The 17468-nt window shown below is 37.1% G+C and overlaps 1 protein-coding gene and 1 long non-coding RNA gene across 6 annotated transcripts in view; both read left to right on the forward strand.

The window, feature by feature from the left end:
* LOC128249608 (uncharacterized) overlaps positions 1 to 11730 on the forward strand; it is a 41048-nt gene extending 29318 nt beyond the window's left edge. For all 5 annotated transcript variants that reach the window (XR_008265717.1, XR_008265718.1, XR_008265720.1 and 2 more), the window contains 2 exons: positions 6867 to 6942; positions 11675 to 11730. This is a non-coding gene — a long non-coding RNA (uncharacterized LOC128249608). The remainder of the gene's footprint in view (positions 1 to 6866; positions 6943 to 11674) is intronic.
* A 903-nt stretch (positions 11731 to 12633) lies between these two features.
* The window catches only part of LOC106881534 (OCIA domain-containing protein 1), a 31910-nt gene continuing 27075 nt past the window's right edge, over positions 12634 to 17468 (forward strand). The window contains exons 1-2 of the mRNA XM_052973477.1: positions 12634 to 12674; positions 14111 to 14199. Of these exons, the coding sequence (XP_052829437.1) occupies positions 12634 to 12674; positions 14111 to 14199 (130 nt within the window). The remainder of the gene's footprint in view (positions 12675 to 14110; positions 14200 to 17468) is intronic.

Genomic DNA, 17468 nt, shown 5'->3' on the forward strand with positions numbered 1-17468 from the left:
CCCTTCAAAGGGATGTTTAGCATCTAAGTTCCTGAGGAAAAGCCTAATTTATTATTTCAAAAGGATTATATTTTCCTCAAAGTTACAAGGGAAAAACTCGGATCTTGTTAATACTGTGAATTTTCCGAAGTCTTCCCCTACCCCGTTGCTTTCAGCGCATTTTTGCTTTCAGATTCGTTTCTTACGTGGGTGTGCAATAGAAAGGTATTCCCTCAAAGTTACGAGGGAAAACATCGGATCTTGTGAATTTTCCGAAGTCCTATCCCCACCCCCTCCGAAGAGATTTTCCCCACAAATTTCTTTATAATCGTAATCTATACCGTTTGAAAGGTATTTATATAAAATTTCATTTAAAAAAACATTTTCCTAAAAGTCATGAGGGAAAAACATCGGTTCTTGTGAATTTTCCGAAGGCCTCCCTCCCCCCACCCCCGTTGCTTTCCGGGTATTTTTGTTTTCATATTCGTTTCCTTCGCCTTTTTTTACACCCGTTGCACTTTTTTTTTCCGATTTTGTTTCTGGGTAAAATGTCAACATTAACCCTAGATGTTAACTGACTTTTTTCCTTGTAATTTTTTTAATGCTCCTTCTATTAAGATGCGCTAACATTAGACTTAACCATTGAATTTACATACAATGTAAGCCGTTTCAGCAGAATTCTGCTTTAAGAAAGCCATATAACCCCTCATAACTTATTAGTTTTGGGAATTTTCGGAAAATTTTTGCGAATTTGTATTCTGCACACGGGAATTCACACGACTGGGATTTAAGCCAAAAATTTGGACTGTCCGTATTTTAAACTATGTATTTTATATAGATAAATATATATATATATATATAGTCGTGTGAATTCCCGTGTGTAGAATACAAATTTGCAAAAGTCTTCTGAAAATTCCAAAAAAATAATAAAGTTATGAGGGGTTATATGGCGTGCGTATGGCATAACTCCGCCGCTTCTTATTGTCAACACTCTGGAACGAAGCCTGTTCGAATAATAATGCCAATCACCTGCTGATAAAATTTAGCAAATAAGCAGTTAGAAACCCCGTTTATGGATTAATGTTTAATAACAATGACTTGTTGATAGTATTGTTTGTGGTGATAATAAGCGGCTCTCGATACAATACCGTTTCGCTTTCAGATTCTGTTCGAAGTCAAAATAAGTTAATTAAGCCGCCACGAACGAGCTAGTTACCAAAGGCGTTGATAGTTGTCTCCCTTGACGTAACGGAAGTACTGACATAGAATTACCAGATACAAAAACACACGGCTATGGACGGAGGTCACCCGGTTAAGGGTGGCGACGAGGATCCGGATAGGGTCGGTCCGTGGAGGAATTTTAAGAATCCCTACCCAGAAGCGAATAACCCTAACTTGCCTCAGGTGAATTCACTAAATTTACGTCTTTATCTGCTTCGATTATTTGTTTCACTTACATGTGCATCTATATTTAAATGTTATTGTTAGTAGTAGTCGTAGTGGTGGTATCGTGTTACTAAAGACTGGGACTTTGGCTGTGTTACATTCTCGCAATGACATCTGTTACTCCGTACATCAGACCCGCTTTTAAATGCTGCTAAGTACCGTCGAAGAATAAATGCAGATTTTGTTTTGTATGCTTGATGAGTCTGCTAAGTTACAAAGTCCATGTGTCATGTATCCCTTTAAATGTTATCATTGTTCATGTGAAAATAAAATATCATAAATGTTCCTCTTAATTGGGGATGGTGGGGTCATACTGTGTCGAGGAAAAAATTTAATCCTTATAGGCGTCCCTCTATCAGATTTGTGTTTAGAAAGTGAAAAGTAATGTGGTTGTTACCAACGGATTGGAAGGCATAAAGCAGAGTGACATTGAAAAGAAATGAAAGCTGAAAGCGAAACTGAGTTTCCGATCCGATTTGCAAGGACGTTGCCTCTTGTTTTATTTACTAAAACGAAATTGATGTTATATTCGATACAAGTGCTTGAAATCGACAGAAATAACTTTGCCTTTCAACACGGCCAGAGTTTAGAAAGACAGCCCTTTCCCCTACCCCCTCTTCTCTTACTCCTTTCAAAACGAAAAATTTACCCTTTCTTACTTTGTCGAAAAGGTAATTTGTGTATGTGACGGCTTTATTAAGACATCTAAATTTGAGGTAGGCTCAATTTGGTTTGCCTCTTGCCTGTATTTTAAACTATGACCTTGTGTTTATAGGACGTGAGCTGATTTTGTAGGACTTTTTTGAGAAGTTTTGGGGCTATGAGCTCCGTATAAACCGTCAAATACTGAAATTATTAGGAGTAACATTCTCACAACGGTTGGCGGTCATAAAGATAAGTACCTGTATTGAGTCGATTCGGCATATTATATTACATTCCTTTGTAATATATCATTTGTATTAAGATAGCAGTAAACTCTTAACGAACCGAATTTCACTAGCCTGTTTTAATTACCTTGTGGGAAGAAATCATTTTTGTTTTTGTTGTTGCCTGCCTCAAGTCAGATCTAGTCAAGTATATCTAAAATCAAAAGTATTCAAGCGATGACCATGCCTTCTTTGCATGTCTGTGCTTAAAGTATTCAGAACAACTTTAGCCTAGTTAGATATAGCTCCTCGCCTTACGCAAAACAGAAAGATGTGATTTTGAGAGAAAGAAATTTGGTTGCTACTTCTAGCATTTCTAGCAACCACCTACAGGTTCCCTCTTTGGCTTAGAAAGAAATCTTTCATTCATGCAAAACATGTACAGATGGAACAATCCATTGAGAACTGGAGGTTACTTTAGCAATTGCCCAAAGCTGAGTACTTCAAAATTTTTACGGTTAAATCCTGGTATATGTTCCATTCCTTCATGCATTCCTTTAGAATCGATAAAATCAGTTCCTGTGATGAACTGTTCAAAGGAAAGTACTATTCTTTTACTATGAGACAGGTGCTTTCCAAAACTCTTATGGTGAATAGAAATAATGAAGTAAAGTTAGTGTGCTTGTTGATAGAATAGACTAAATATATATAAATTCTTCTGTTCCTCCAGATTCTTGCTAGTAATGACAGTACTAGCAATGCTTATTTATTCAAATTGGCTTGAATTCATCATGCATTATCTTGCTGCTTCTTTTATTGAATCCATTATATATACTGTAAAGGCATGTGGCTTGGTGGTTAGGGTATTTGGCTCACAATCATAAGGACATGAGTTCAATTCCCAGTGACGTTGTGTCCTTGAGCAAGACACTTTATTTCATGTTGCTCCAGTCCACTCAGCTGGCAAAAATGAGTAGTACTTGTAATTCAAAGGGCCAGCTTTGTCACATTCTGTGTCATGCTGAATCTCCCTGGGAACTACGTTAAGGATATGCGTGTCTGTGGAGTACTCGGCCACTTGCATGTTAATTTCATGAACAGACTGTTCTGTTGATTGGATCAACTGGAACACTCATCGTCATAACCAATGGAGTTGTAAACATTTCAGTTTTAAAATAGGTAAACAGCATTCTTGTGTGTTATTCAACTTAACTGTTACTCCATCGGTTACAACAACAGGGGTTCCAGTTGATCCTACATATGAAATTAACTTGCATGTGGCTGAGCACTGGACAGACACACATACCCTTTACGTAGTTCTCAGAGTGATTCAGCATGATGCAGAATGTGACATGGCTGGCCCTTTGAAATACAGGTACTACTCATTTTTGCCAACTGAGTGGACTGGAGCAACATGAAATAAAGTATCTTGCTCAATGACACAATGCACTGCCAGAAATTGAACTCACAACCTTACAATTGTGAGCTGAATACCCTAAACAGTAAGCCACATGCTTGTGTGTTATAAAAGAGAACTAAAAGGGTTGGTGACAAAGCAGGGCATCCAGTAAAACACTGCCTCAGAAAAACTTGCTATGCTAGCATAGTAAAAACAGACAAAATTTTGCTGGTAATGGTGCAAACTTAGAGAGCTTCAAAGAATATTGTCATTCATTGATTTGCCATTCTACAGAGTCATCTAATCCATACCAGCTTTACAAGAGAGTCTCATCTCCATCAGAAACCAAATTCAAATTTATATACCAGTATTTTAGAAGTAAAAAAAATAAGGAAGCATACATTAGATAACGTAGTCCTAAATACACCTTTTAAAAATAGATAGGTTGGAATACTTTTAATGATATTTTTCCTGAATAAGTCTGACCTGAAAGTAATCAACACAAAAACACAAGTTTCCAAAAAATAAACAACATAATAACTTTTTTATTTATTTATTTATTTTTAGTCAGGAGAAGAAAACATCTATGTCCTTTTTCAAGGTCTCTATGATTTAATGTCCTGCAATTAGAGACTTGATCCAAATGTTTGCACTAACAGGGCAAACTGTTATATGCAACCAATATGGTAGATTAACTCTTTCATTGCCAGAAACCCATTTAAACCAGCCATATCAGGTTCAAATATTCTACCTGTTTTATGCTCAAACCACCCAGGTCTGGCCTCTCACATCTACCCTACAGTGTCATTCTAAAAATATACAATCACATAATCAAAATTTCGATTCTTTGAGATAATATATGATTAATTTAAAACAATGTGAATATAAAAGCATTATATTTAACAGAATAATCTGAATGTCAAAAGGTTAAATAAACTATGTACTTCCATCATTTTTTAAAAGAATCGAGAATTTTGGGGAAATTTAATAAAACAACCAGCATTTTCTTTAATTTTTCTTATGAATTCATCCATGACTGTCCCTGGTTCGTCGTCGTCGTCGTTTAACGTCCGCTTTCCATGCTAGCATGGGTTGGACGATGTGACTGAGGACTGGTGAAACCGGATGGCAACACCAGGCTCCAATCTAATTTGGCAGAGTTTCTACAGCTGGATGCCCTTCCTAACGCCAACCACTCAGCGAGTGTAGTGGGTGCTTTTACGTGTCACCCGCACGAAAACGGCCACACTCGAAATGGTGTCTTTTACGTGCCACCCGCACAAGAGCCAGTCCAGGGGCACTGGCAACGATCTCGCTCGAAAACCCTACAAAGGCCAGTCAGGCGGTACTGGCAACGGTCACGCTCAAGATGGTACATCTTATGTGCCACCCGCACAAGAGCCAGTCCAGGGGCACTGGCAACGATCTCACTTGTCTTGCCGGGTCTTCTCACAAATTTGATGCTTAAAGTGATTTAAATCAAAACTTCATGTTAAATTATATGCTAAACAGCAGCATAATTCTGCCAAAGTTATTTTACTAAATCCTTAATTATTTTCTAAATTAATTGAAACAAACACAGTGTATTTCAACAGAAACATGGTAAGAAAATGTTTAAAGCTTGTATTATTTGACCCATAACTTGATGAAGAGTTTTTTCATAGAACTATGACATGTGGCTTTAGTTAAAACTGGCCATATCTGGCCTAAATATCTTTCTTACTCTATGCTCAAACTAGTCAGATCTGGCCACTCTCACCTACCCTACAGTGTCATTCTAAAAATAAACAATCACATCATTGAAATCTCAAAACTATGAGATGATGTATGATTAATTCAAAACAATGTGAATAGATAAGCATTACATTTGACAGAGTAATCTGAATGCTAAAAGGTTAATAATAAACACATTGAAATAGATATAATTTGTATGATAGAACTAGAAACTGTCTCTGACAGGGATGATATTGAATGAGTTAAGTCTACCACCCAAAAAGTAGGTATAGTTCTTCAAGTGAGTTTCTACACAGTTTCTGTCAAGATTTGAAACTTTTATAGAAGACCCTACAAGATTGTGAAGTGAACTTTTTAATCATACAGTGACATGAATAGAACAAGATCACAGATCTAATTTATCAGGGGTTACACAACAATCTACTCATGGTTGAGACATCTTCGATCATAGGCTTCACATACATAGCCAATGGAGAGAGGCTCTACAAGTTATATGTATATCTAGTATACACATACGTGTGCATACAAATGTAAGTTAGATAGCTGATGGTGAATTCATCTTAATACTTGAAACCCACTTCCCTTCAAAATCCTGGCTACTCTCATGGTTCTGCATTCAACCAGAACTACCTAGCATTAAACAACAGTTAATAATTTATGTATTATGAAGCATTTATTAAAATAAGAAGAATTCAAACAAATCAATCAGTTCCACATGTGTGGAGTTTGTTGTTCCCCATTCCCATCATACCTAACACAACTGCTTTTATTTGAAAGATCAATCTATCTATAGGCATGGCTGTGTGGTAAGAAGCTTGCTTCCCAACCACATGGTTCCAGGTTCAGTGCCACTTGGGCAAATGTCTTCTATTATAGCCTCAGGCCACCAACCAAAGCCTTGTTAGTGGACTAGGTATATGTCTGTGTATGTGGGTGGCTTTGTGCCTGTATTTGTCCCCCCCCCCCATCACTGCTTGACAACCGGTGTTGGTGTATTTACATCCTCATAACTTGGCAGTTTGGCAGAAGAGGCCAATAGACAAAGTACTAGTCTTAAAAAATAAGTCCTGGGATTGATTTGTTCGACTAAAACCCTTCAAGGTTGTGCTCCAGCTTAGCTGCAGTCAAATGACTGAAACAAATAAAAGAATATGTACATACACACACTTGTTGTTGTTGTTACTGCTGCTGCTGTTTGCAGAATCATGTGTATGCCAGGCAAGATGCTTAGCAGCATTTCATCCATCTTTACATTCTGAGTTTAAATGCTGCCAGGGTCAACTTTGCATTTCATCCTTTCCAAGTTGACAAAATAAGTACCAGTTGAACACTGGAGTTGATGTAATTAACTTAGCCACTTTCCTGAAATTGCTGGCCTTGTGCCAATATTAGCATTGTTATTGTTGTTATTATTATTATTATTGTTATTTATTTTTTTACAGAAAAATCTAGTGACATTGAGTCGTGATGAACTCAGAGTTCTTCATGAATGCAACAGAGAAAGTTTTTGGTATCGAAGTAAGTCACTTATTTTTTTTAACTTGTTCATTAATTTGTTTGTTTAGCATCCATTTTTTTCATACTAGACGGAGACTTAAAGGGACAACATTTTATAACTGGATACCATTCATATTGTCAACCCTTTTTCTTATCAAGTAAGGGATTTTTTTTATTCCCTTAATCTTAAAAGTACAGTGCAACTGATCAAAATGTTCACAAAGAATGTAAACATCATGTCACCATTTCTTGCAAACAGTGACAAACAAATCTTTGGAGTGTCAGCATTTGTGCGCACATACATACACACACACAAATGCACAGACATGCATATATACATCACATGATAGTTGTAAACAAGAATCATTGTCACGCAAGTGGTATCATTTGTTTCCAAGATTCCATAAAAAACATGTCCAGTCATAAGGAAATATTTCTTTGCTTGGAAACAAGTGAGAGTTGACAACAGGCAGTGCATCAGGCTGTAGAAAATCTACCTTAACAAAGTCTGTCTTATTCATGCAGGCATCATGGCAAAGTGAACATTAACCCTTTAGTATTTAAACCTGCCATATCAGGCCCTAGTGTTCTACCTGTTTTATGTTCACACTGGCCAAATCTGACCTTTCACACCTACCTTACAATGTCATTGTAAAAATTAAGTCACATCGTTGATACCTCAAAGCCAGCATTTCTCAGCCCGGGTTCCACGGTACCCTAGGATTCTGCGAGAAAGAATGAAATAAATTAGTGCTAATTTCATGATTGTTATGTGTGTGTGTGAGATTTATTATGTGAACTACAATGAAAAAATATGAGAAAGATATGGTATATAATTTTTTTGTGCAGGAATTCCTTGAGACATGTAATTTATTTTTAAGGGTAAAAAGGTTGAGAAACAATGCTCAAAGCTATGAGATGATGCGTGTTTAATTCAAAACAATGTGGATAAATAAGAATTGCTTTTGACAGTCACCTGAATGCTAAAGGATTATACCAATAATGATGAAACATACACATGCACATATACATGTGTACGCACACAGACTTCTACACAGTTTTTAGCTACCATTACCATTTACAAGGCATTGATCAGCCAGAGTAGCTATAGCAGAAGATACTTGCCCAAAGTACTACGCAGTGTGACTTAATCAGAAACCACATGGTTGTGAAATGAAATCCTTAACCTCAGATCTGTGACCTGCATTTATATAAACATTTGCTCAAGGTGCTGTGCAGTATTATATATTAGTTAATGTTGTGATTTTGCTTGTATAAGTCAGTCTTGATACAACACTTAAGATGAAAAATATTATGTAGACCAGGGTCAGCAGAGTGGTCAATACTGAACCCTAGTGGAGAGGGGTCTATGTTGCTATCCAAGAGATCAATATTTTGAGGGTCCAGGCATGGCTGTGTGGTAAGAAGTTTGCTTCCCAACCACATGGTTCCGGTTTCGGTCCCACTGCATGACACCTTGGGCATATGTCTTAAAAGACATATGCCCAAGGTGTCATGCAGTGGGCCAACCAAAGTAATGTGAGTGGATTTGGATGACCGAAACTGAAAGAAGCCCATCATGTGTGTGTGTGTGTGTACCTTTGTTTGTCCCCCATTACCACTTGATAACTGGTGTTAATGTGTTTACATCCCCATGACCTAATGGCTTGGCAAAAGAGACAAATAAAATAAGTACCAAGCTTAAAAAAAATAAGTGCTGGGGTCAATTTATTTGCCTCAAACTTCTTCAAGGCGGTGCCCCAGAATGGCCACAGTCTAATGACTGAAACAAGTAAAAGATAAAAGATATGACTGAATTTTTTATTGTTCTTTATCAATTTCATTAGGTATTTTCATTAAATTTCTTTAAACATTTCTTACTAAAAAGCAGTATGTCCATGAGTGGTAGAGGTATTGAATTCAAGAAGGTAGCCAAAGTTGTTGTTGAAAGATGGACTCTGGATCCTACCAAGTCATTGTCAGACATCATAACTGTAGTGTGTGTCAATGCCCAGAGAAACAATGTTCCAAGATATGGTGATTGACTGACATTTGGTTGCATGTCTCTGAACAGCTTCCACTAGATCAGTATTCTGGACAATAAATATTCAGAAAGCTACTCTTGTTTGAGACAGACAAATCTAGGTTTTTTAATTCATCTTTTTTTTAACAGGAAATGTTTTTACTCACTGAAGCTACCAACCTCCATGCCCAACTCCCCTAACATTGAGTATCAAATTCATGTTTAGTAGCCTTCTTTTACTTTGTTGTGCTCTTAGGCAACCACTATATAAAGATACCATTGTTTCACTTAGTGATTGGGATTCACAGCTACACAAAGGACCTTCTGCTTGGTCACTCAACATACCATCTTAAAGAGGATTATATCTATGACTTCAATGGATAATTTAGTGTTAAGCACATAATACCTGAAAAAATAAAACTAAATCGTCATGCCTGGATTGCTTGTTTATAGCTGACTTGGGTCAAAACAATAACAGCAACTACATCTTAACTATTCTAAACAGCTTCACATGCAGTCAGTCTACCCACAAGTTATGTGGTCCACTTAAAATTCCTGCCTGTTGTCATATAACCAATAAGTTCCTCCCTAACTTTAGGGTTATTTCCCAAGTAAATTATAACTGAATTGTGTGGTTAAGAAGTCTACTTTGCAGTCATATGGTCTGGGTTCAGTCCCACTGCGTGGCACCTTGAACAAGTATCTGCTACTATACAGCTCTGGGGTAACCAATGCCTTGTATGTGAATTTGATATTTGAAAACTTTGGAAGCTACTTGTGTGTGTGCGTGTGTGTATTTGTCTCTACTTGACAACTAATGTTTTTTTTATCTCTATAAATTAGCAACTCAGCAAAAAAAGAGAACAATAAAATAAGTACTGGAGTCAATTTAATCAGCTAAGTCCTTCAAGGCAATGCCCCAAGCGTGCCCATAGTGTAATGATTGTGACAAGTAAACGAATAAAACATTAACTGCAAGACGACCGCTTCTATTTTGATATGGCTGTAAAAAGAGTGAAACAACTGTATCGCAATATTTCCATATTTCCTTCTGAGATTCCATATCTTCTACTTCTAACCGTTTCCCATTTCTATATTTTTCCTCCTCATCATGTTAATGTCTACATTTCCATGCTTGCATGGGTCAGACAGAGTTTTTTTGAGCCAGATTTTCTAGTACCGGATGCCCTTCTTGTCGACAACCCATACCTGTTTCCAAGCAAGGTAATATTCACACACACACATCCTCTCATTCACACAAACACTCATTCTCACACACACACACACACGCACACACACATTCACACACATCCACACCCTCACATTCACACACACACACACATCTTTTATCTGTTTCTACCTTTCATATATTTCACTCGTTGGACTGCAACCATGGTAGGGCTGTTTTGAAGGGTTTTAATCAGAAAAATTGCCTCCAGTATTTATATTTTAGCCTGGTAACTATTTTATCAATCTTTTATGCTGAACCACTAAGTTACCAGTTGTCAAGCAGTTTATGGAGACAAACACCAACTCAAAGACACACACACAATATCATCGCATCTAAACACCAACTCAAAGACACACACACACACGCGCGCACATATATCATCAGCATCTTCATCATTTAATGTTCACTTTCCATGCTGGCGTAGGTCAAACGGTTTGACAGGTGCTGGAGAGCTGCCCAAGCTCCATATGTCTGTTTTGACATGCTTTCTACAGCTGAGCCCCTTCTTAACACCAACCACTTCACAGAGTGTTCTGGGTGTCTATTACAGGTGCTTTTACGTGGCACTGGCATGGACAATTTTACAGGGCTTGACAGGCTTCTACACAACTTCTATCAAAGGAAACCTGTTGGAACTACCTCAATGTCAGACATTCCCATGATGTGATCAATCTGGTGTACTTTTGATCAAGTATCAAAAGACATGACACCCACCGAGCAGAAACCTTCATCATGCCAAGTTCATTGTGCAGAATATTCTCAAATCTCTCAGAATATGCTAATAGCATTGGCTACTTGATTTATAGTCAATCATCTTTCATCCATCATCATGTGGTGAACACAATCAATGGTGGTAGTTGCAAGACCCCTCCTAAATTCAGTTACCCCATTTTTGCAGTGTTGATAAAGCTGCAATGTCATCCCTAATGTAGCAACCTCATTAGCATTAATGTCCGGGGGGGGGCGAAACCATTTTCTTGCCAATGCTTGATAACACCACAATGCCAAAATTTGTTGATTTTCAAGAGAAGTCGGTACTAGTTACTTTTGAAGTCGTCTTTGAACAATCAGATGTCAGTTTACCAGGAGAGAAACAATGTAGAGTTGAAATTAATGCATGCAAGATTTCACAGCTCTGATATAGTCAGCTTATGGACATTTTATCCCACCCTTGTATGTGTGTGAATATATGTTATATATGAGTGTGTGTGTGTGTATATATAGACAGACAGACAGCCAGCCAAATACAAGCTTCTTCAAGTTTCCATCTACCAAATCCACAGTACCAGAGCTACAGTAGAAGACACTTGCCCAAGCTACTACACAGTAGGATTGAAACCAAATCCTAGTGGTTGGGAAGCAAACTTCTTAACCACACAGCATTGCTTGCTCTTTAGAAAAAAAAAAAAAGAAGTAGTATAGCATTTATGAGCTATTTTATATATTTTGTAATTAATTTGTTCCCATGTTAATTGTTGGTTTTTAATTATATTTTCCAGGTTTACCAGCTAGTATGATATTTATTGGTTTAACACAGTTTGCTGTCAACAAAGGTAAGTTTGTTTTTTCTTTCTTTCTTAAGTGGCAATAGGTTCTTTGATAAAATGCAGGGAAGGCTCCCCAGCTGGTTCTTTCTGTTATTGTTTAGTTCTACATCAGGTCAATCCTGGTCAAGTAGACATGATTGATTAGTAGATACTCCAAACATTCCCCTTCCTAACTTATTTTTCAGGTATATTATATTTAATGACTACATTATCTTATGTGTTTCTTTCTCTTTTTAAAAGCCAGCTGTGATTGGAAGAAAATTTGACTGTTACTTCTAATAGGTTAGATAGATTTCATATAGAGGCACTCTCATTGCTCATCTCACAGTTGGTTACTCTTCCTAATATTAAACAGTGTGTTCTGCTTGGCTTAACATCACCACATGGCACATTGCATACCTTTCACTAAGTCTACTTTTAAAGCAAATATTCTGGCCTAAGAACAGCTTTTCCTTTCTCTACTTCCAACACTCTTAGAAGCACTGATTTAGGGTCATGCACACCACACCTTCCTCATCTAATTTTAAAAGTATCTCTTCATTAACAAATATAGCATAGAGCATTAGAAGTGAACATCTTGCTAGACAAATATTAAATAGGGTAACAAGATTATCGTAAAGTAATGTGTATTTGATCCAGTTAAAGGCCTACTATCAATGTTTTGGGGTGATAGGACTTTATCTAAACTACCTGTTTGGCCTTTGGATACCTTTAACAGAGTCCACATTGTTGCAAGCATTCAAGCCAGGTTGCCTGTTTAAGGGTACCTTCCTCCCTTTGTCTTTCCCATCAGTCTTGGAGACACTGTAAATAAGTTGTGGGTGTTGCATGTGTGTATTACTGTCTACTTGCCTTGACTTTGTGAGATAGTTGTGAATGAGTGTCACCATCTTACAGTCTTCTGTAAAAACATGCCTGGTCATGGGGGCGAGAATCACTTAGTTGAAAACAGGTGAGGGCTGGTAACAAAAAAGGATATTAAGTTGTAGAATATTCACCTTAACAAATTCCATACAGCTCATGCAAGTATGGACAAGTGGACATTAAAATAATGATGATGGTATTTCATTCATGATACTAAAGTTGTATGGTCAATAAGACCAGTGTTTCTTATCCTTTTCCCCTTGTATTTCCTCCTCACCCACCTCCTTTATCAATTGACTGTCCTGATTTTCTTTCACATATGATAATAAAAAATAATCTTGCATACATCATATGATAAATATTGATTTCAAATTTTAGTACCAAGACCAGCAAGTTCAGGAAAGGAAGTAAGTTGATTACATTGTCCCCAGTACTTCACTAGCACTTATTTTATCAACCCCAAAGGGAGGAAGGGCAAAGCTGACCTTGGCAGAATTTGAATTCAGAAAGTAAAGACTGACAGAATGTAGCTAAGCAGGAGTGGCTGTGTGGTAAGTAGCTTGCTTACCAACCACATGGTTCCAGGTTCAGTTCCACTGCTTGTCAACTTGGGCAAGTATCTTCTACTATAGCCTCAGGCCGACCAAAGCCTTTTGAGTGGATTTGGTAGACGGAAACTGAAAGAAGCCCGTCGTATATATGTATATATATATTGTGTGTCTGTGTTTGTCCCCCCAACATCGCTTGACAACCGATGCTGGTGTGTTTACATCCCCGTAACTTAGCGGTTCAGCAAAAGAGACCGATAGAATAAGTACTAGGCTTACAAAGAATAAGTCCTGGGGTCGATTTGCTCGACTAAAGGTGGTGCTCCAGCATGGACACAGTCAAATAACTAAAACAAGTAAGTAAGCATTTCACCTGGCATGCTAATGATTCTGCCAGTGATAAATATTACTTAACAATTTATTTATTTCTTCTCTCTTTCTCACTGTAATATATGTAATTTAGGCTTCACTGATTATATTTTGTTGTATAATTGTAATTCAACTCCTTTATAAACTCTAAACTAGAACCCAAAGTTTTTTTAAAAATTGGATATAGGTTAAAATTCTTATTGGAATATTTGGTGATAAAATTATCTTGTGGATTATTAATTAAGTTTGAAGTAAATGGAGAAAAAATTCCATCCATCCATTTATTTTCTATACCCACTATTCCTAAAAGGGTTATGAAGATAGAGTCCTCATGCACCTTCTCCAAAAGGTCTTACCGGAAGCAACATCATCATCATCGTTTAACGTCCGCTTTCCATGCTAGCATGGGTTGGACGACTTGACTGAGGACTGGTGAAACCGGATGGCAACACCAGACTCCAATCTAAATTTGGCAGAGTTTCTACAGCTGGATGCCCTTCCTAATGCCAACCACTCAGAGAGTGGTTGGCGTTCAGCTGGCTTCCCAAGTCTGATCAAAACTATGGATATTTATTATTCAACTGTCTCATTCTTGGTCTACCCATAGGTCACCTGCTGATTGGCTTGGCTTCAAAATTCCATCTTTCCAGCAACATTCTAATCACGTCTGTAGTACAAGAGCTGTGACCTCTCAAAGTAGAGAAGAAGTGGCTCAGCTTAGAGAAGTACCCTGAGTTAAGCATCCTATTGAGTAACATTTGTCCAGAGATCTTTCAGAGGAACCCCATTTCAACTGCTTGTATTCAGTAGCTGTAAATTAGAGCATGACTTGGAAGGTGTATGTTGATGGTCTATATTTCAAAGGGTATTGAAAGTCAAAGAAGTTATTAAGAACATCATTTACAACAATTATGTTTTATATAAGAGGCATAGCTGTATCATAAGAAGTTTATTTTTCAAACATTTGCTCTCAGGTTCAATCCCACTGTATGGCACCTTGTGAGTGGATTTAGTTGACGGAAACTGAAAGAACTCCATCGGGTAATACACTTGTATATGTGTGTATGATTGCAAACATAATGTGTGTTTGTATCTCCTTTTCTTGGCATTGTATGATAATTGTAAACAAATGTCACTGTTATACTATGTATGTTCTTTCCAATCTTTTGTGAAAGCATGCCCAGCCATAGGGTTAAAATACTTCACATAGAAGTAAGTGAGAGTTGGTGAAAAGAAAAGCATTCTGCTGTAGAAAATTTAACTCAACGAATTTCATCTGATCCATATAAGCATGGAAAAGTAGTTGTTAAAATAACAATGATACTGCTGTATCTCCACCATTCTGCCCAAGTTGATGTTTTGAGAAAATTTTATATCAATACATTTCTCTTTGAGCATAATTTGTACAAAACAATTATGACATACATTTCAAATAAACTGAAGCATTCGTATGTATAGAATAATGCATAGTATGAAGAAAAAATTTTATTGTCTTATACATCTACACATTTCACGCTGTTCAAAACTGCAGACGTGTAGCTGTTCAATCATGGTCCCATTTTAATTTAACAAGTAGTTTCTCTGTCGTTTTTGTTTTACTTTTTTAAAACAAAAGAAATAAAGCTGAAGATAAGGTAGGGAATAGGGCAATGTGAAGCAAAATGCCTTGCTCAAGGACACAATGTACCACTTAGTCCACGTATGATGTTAAGATCATGTCTCCCATCCTCAAATGTTAGGCTATACATACTTGTGAGAACCTTTAAAAGTTTTCTTTTAGCAGAGGGTTTTGTAGGGTTTGTGCAGATATTGCAAAACTAAGTTATGTAATAACTTAGCTGTTAGTAATGCGTGAACAGAAAGCTTCAGCAAATAAATTGTCTGCTCATATATGTTTGAATTGGTAATATTTTAGTTTATGAAAGGTGGTGAGCTGGCAGAATCATTAACATGCTGGGCAAAATGTTTAACATCATTTTGTCCATCTTTACATTCTGAGTTCAAATTGCACCTAGGTTGACTTTGTCTTTTATCTTTATGGGGTCAATGAAATAAGTACCAGTAGAGTATTGGGGTCAATGTAATTGACTTATCCTAAATTTGCTGGCCTTGTGCTAAAATTTGAAACTAATATTTACTTTATGATGAGAGAAAAATCAATCCATCATCATTTTACTTTCTACTTTTCTTTGCTTGCATAGGTCAAATGGAATTTGATGATTCAGATTTTTTGTGGCCAGATGTGTTTTTTTTTTATAAATCCTCACTTATTTCTAAGCAAGGTAATAATCCTCTAGTCTATTAGATAACAAACAGCTTCACTGAAGAAGTGACAAAAGACCAGGATGTTTAGCAATATAGGCACTTCACTTAATCAATCCTCTCTTCACATTGCCCTCTTCCCTACCTCATCATCCCTATATATCTCTTTGAAATACCATCAATTCATTTTCACTCTCTCCTCTAAATATGAATGGCCATGTAGCCCCTTAACAATGAATACCTGCTCTAACTCAACCTCTTCTCTCATATCTTAACCTGCATCTTACACGAGGATTCATCCCACCTCCTCAGATTTTCTAGACTTGCACGCTGCATGAAAGCCTCACTGCTGCCAGTGGCACATAAAATAGCATCAAGTGGTTAATGTTAGGAAGGGCATCCAGCTGTAGAAACTGTGCCAAGGAAGACACTGGAGCATAATGCAGTCTTTGGACCCGTCAGATCCTTGTCAAACCATCCAACCCAAGCTAGCATGAAACATGAATGTTAAATGATGAAAATGATGATGATGATGCTAATATATAAATATATATATATATATATAAAAGGCAGTGAGCTGACAGAATCGTTAGCACACTGGGCAAAATACTTAGCAGCATTTTGTCCAACTTTACGTTCTAAGTTCAAATTCCACCAGGGTCGACTTTACCTTTCATCCTTTGAGGGTCAATAAAATAAGTACTGGTTGAGCACTGGGGTTGATGTAATCAACTTAACCCCTCCCCAAATTTGCTGGCCTTGTGCCAAAATTTGAAACCAATACAAACACATCATGGATTTTCCTGTCATAGACTTCAGATAGAAGTTCTGCAATTTCTTGTTGAACAGCCTTTACATTAGCTTTCTCCCTCCATCAAATCGATATTGCCTGTACAAGTACCCAATGTGCCACACCTCAGATGTTGACGTGATCACAGTAAAACTTTTATAAGATGAAATGTTTTATTCAAGAATACAATTCACCATCCCGACCAAGAATTGAAACCATGATCTCATGATAGTGAGTACAACATCCTAAACATAATGATGGTCATCATTTACTTCTTCTGCTAGTCAGCTATTGAAGATGACAAGTCTGAACGCTCACTGGTCAAGTTTACCTGTCTACTAATAGGTACCATGAGTAAGTGCTTCTATCAACAATAGCACTTGTAGTTAATGATTCCCGTGGATCTGAAATAGGTCATTTGTACACTATGACCGAGAAAAGAAACAGGGTAGGTAGGACTGGAATCATTTGGGCAAATATCTGCTCAGTGAGACTTGGTCTAAGACTAAGCAAACAGCAACAACTGTAGATGTAGAACACTATGTTAGTAAATGTAGTACTCAATATGGTTAATAGAAAAGATAAAATAAGGCGGCGAGCTGGCAGAAACATTAACACGCCGGGTGAAATGCTTAGCGGTATTTTGTCTGCCGCTACGTTCTGAGTTCAAATTCCACCGAGGTCGACTTTGCCTTTCATCCTTTCAGGGTCGATTAAATAAGTACCAGTAATGCACTGGGGTTGATATAATCGACTTAACCCGTTTTTCTGTCCTTGTTTGTCCCCTCTGTGTGTAGCCCCTTGTGGACAATAAAGAAATAAGAAAAGATAAAATAGCTTCATGAAATAAACAATCACAAAATATTTTATCTTATATTTATAAGATAAAATATTTTATTTTATTTATATATAT

The sequence above is a fragment of the Octopus bimaculoides genome, chromosome 16, assembly GCF_001194135.2.
Source record: "Octopus bimaculoides isolate UCB-OBI-ISO-001 chromosome 16, ASM119413v2, whole genome shotgun sequence".
Classification (NCBI taxonomy): Eukaryota; Metazoa; Mollusca; class Cephalopoda; order Octopoda; family Octopodidae; genus Octopus; species Octopus bimaculoides.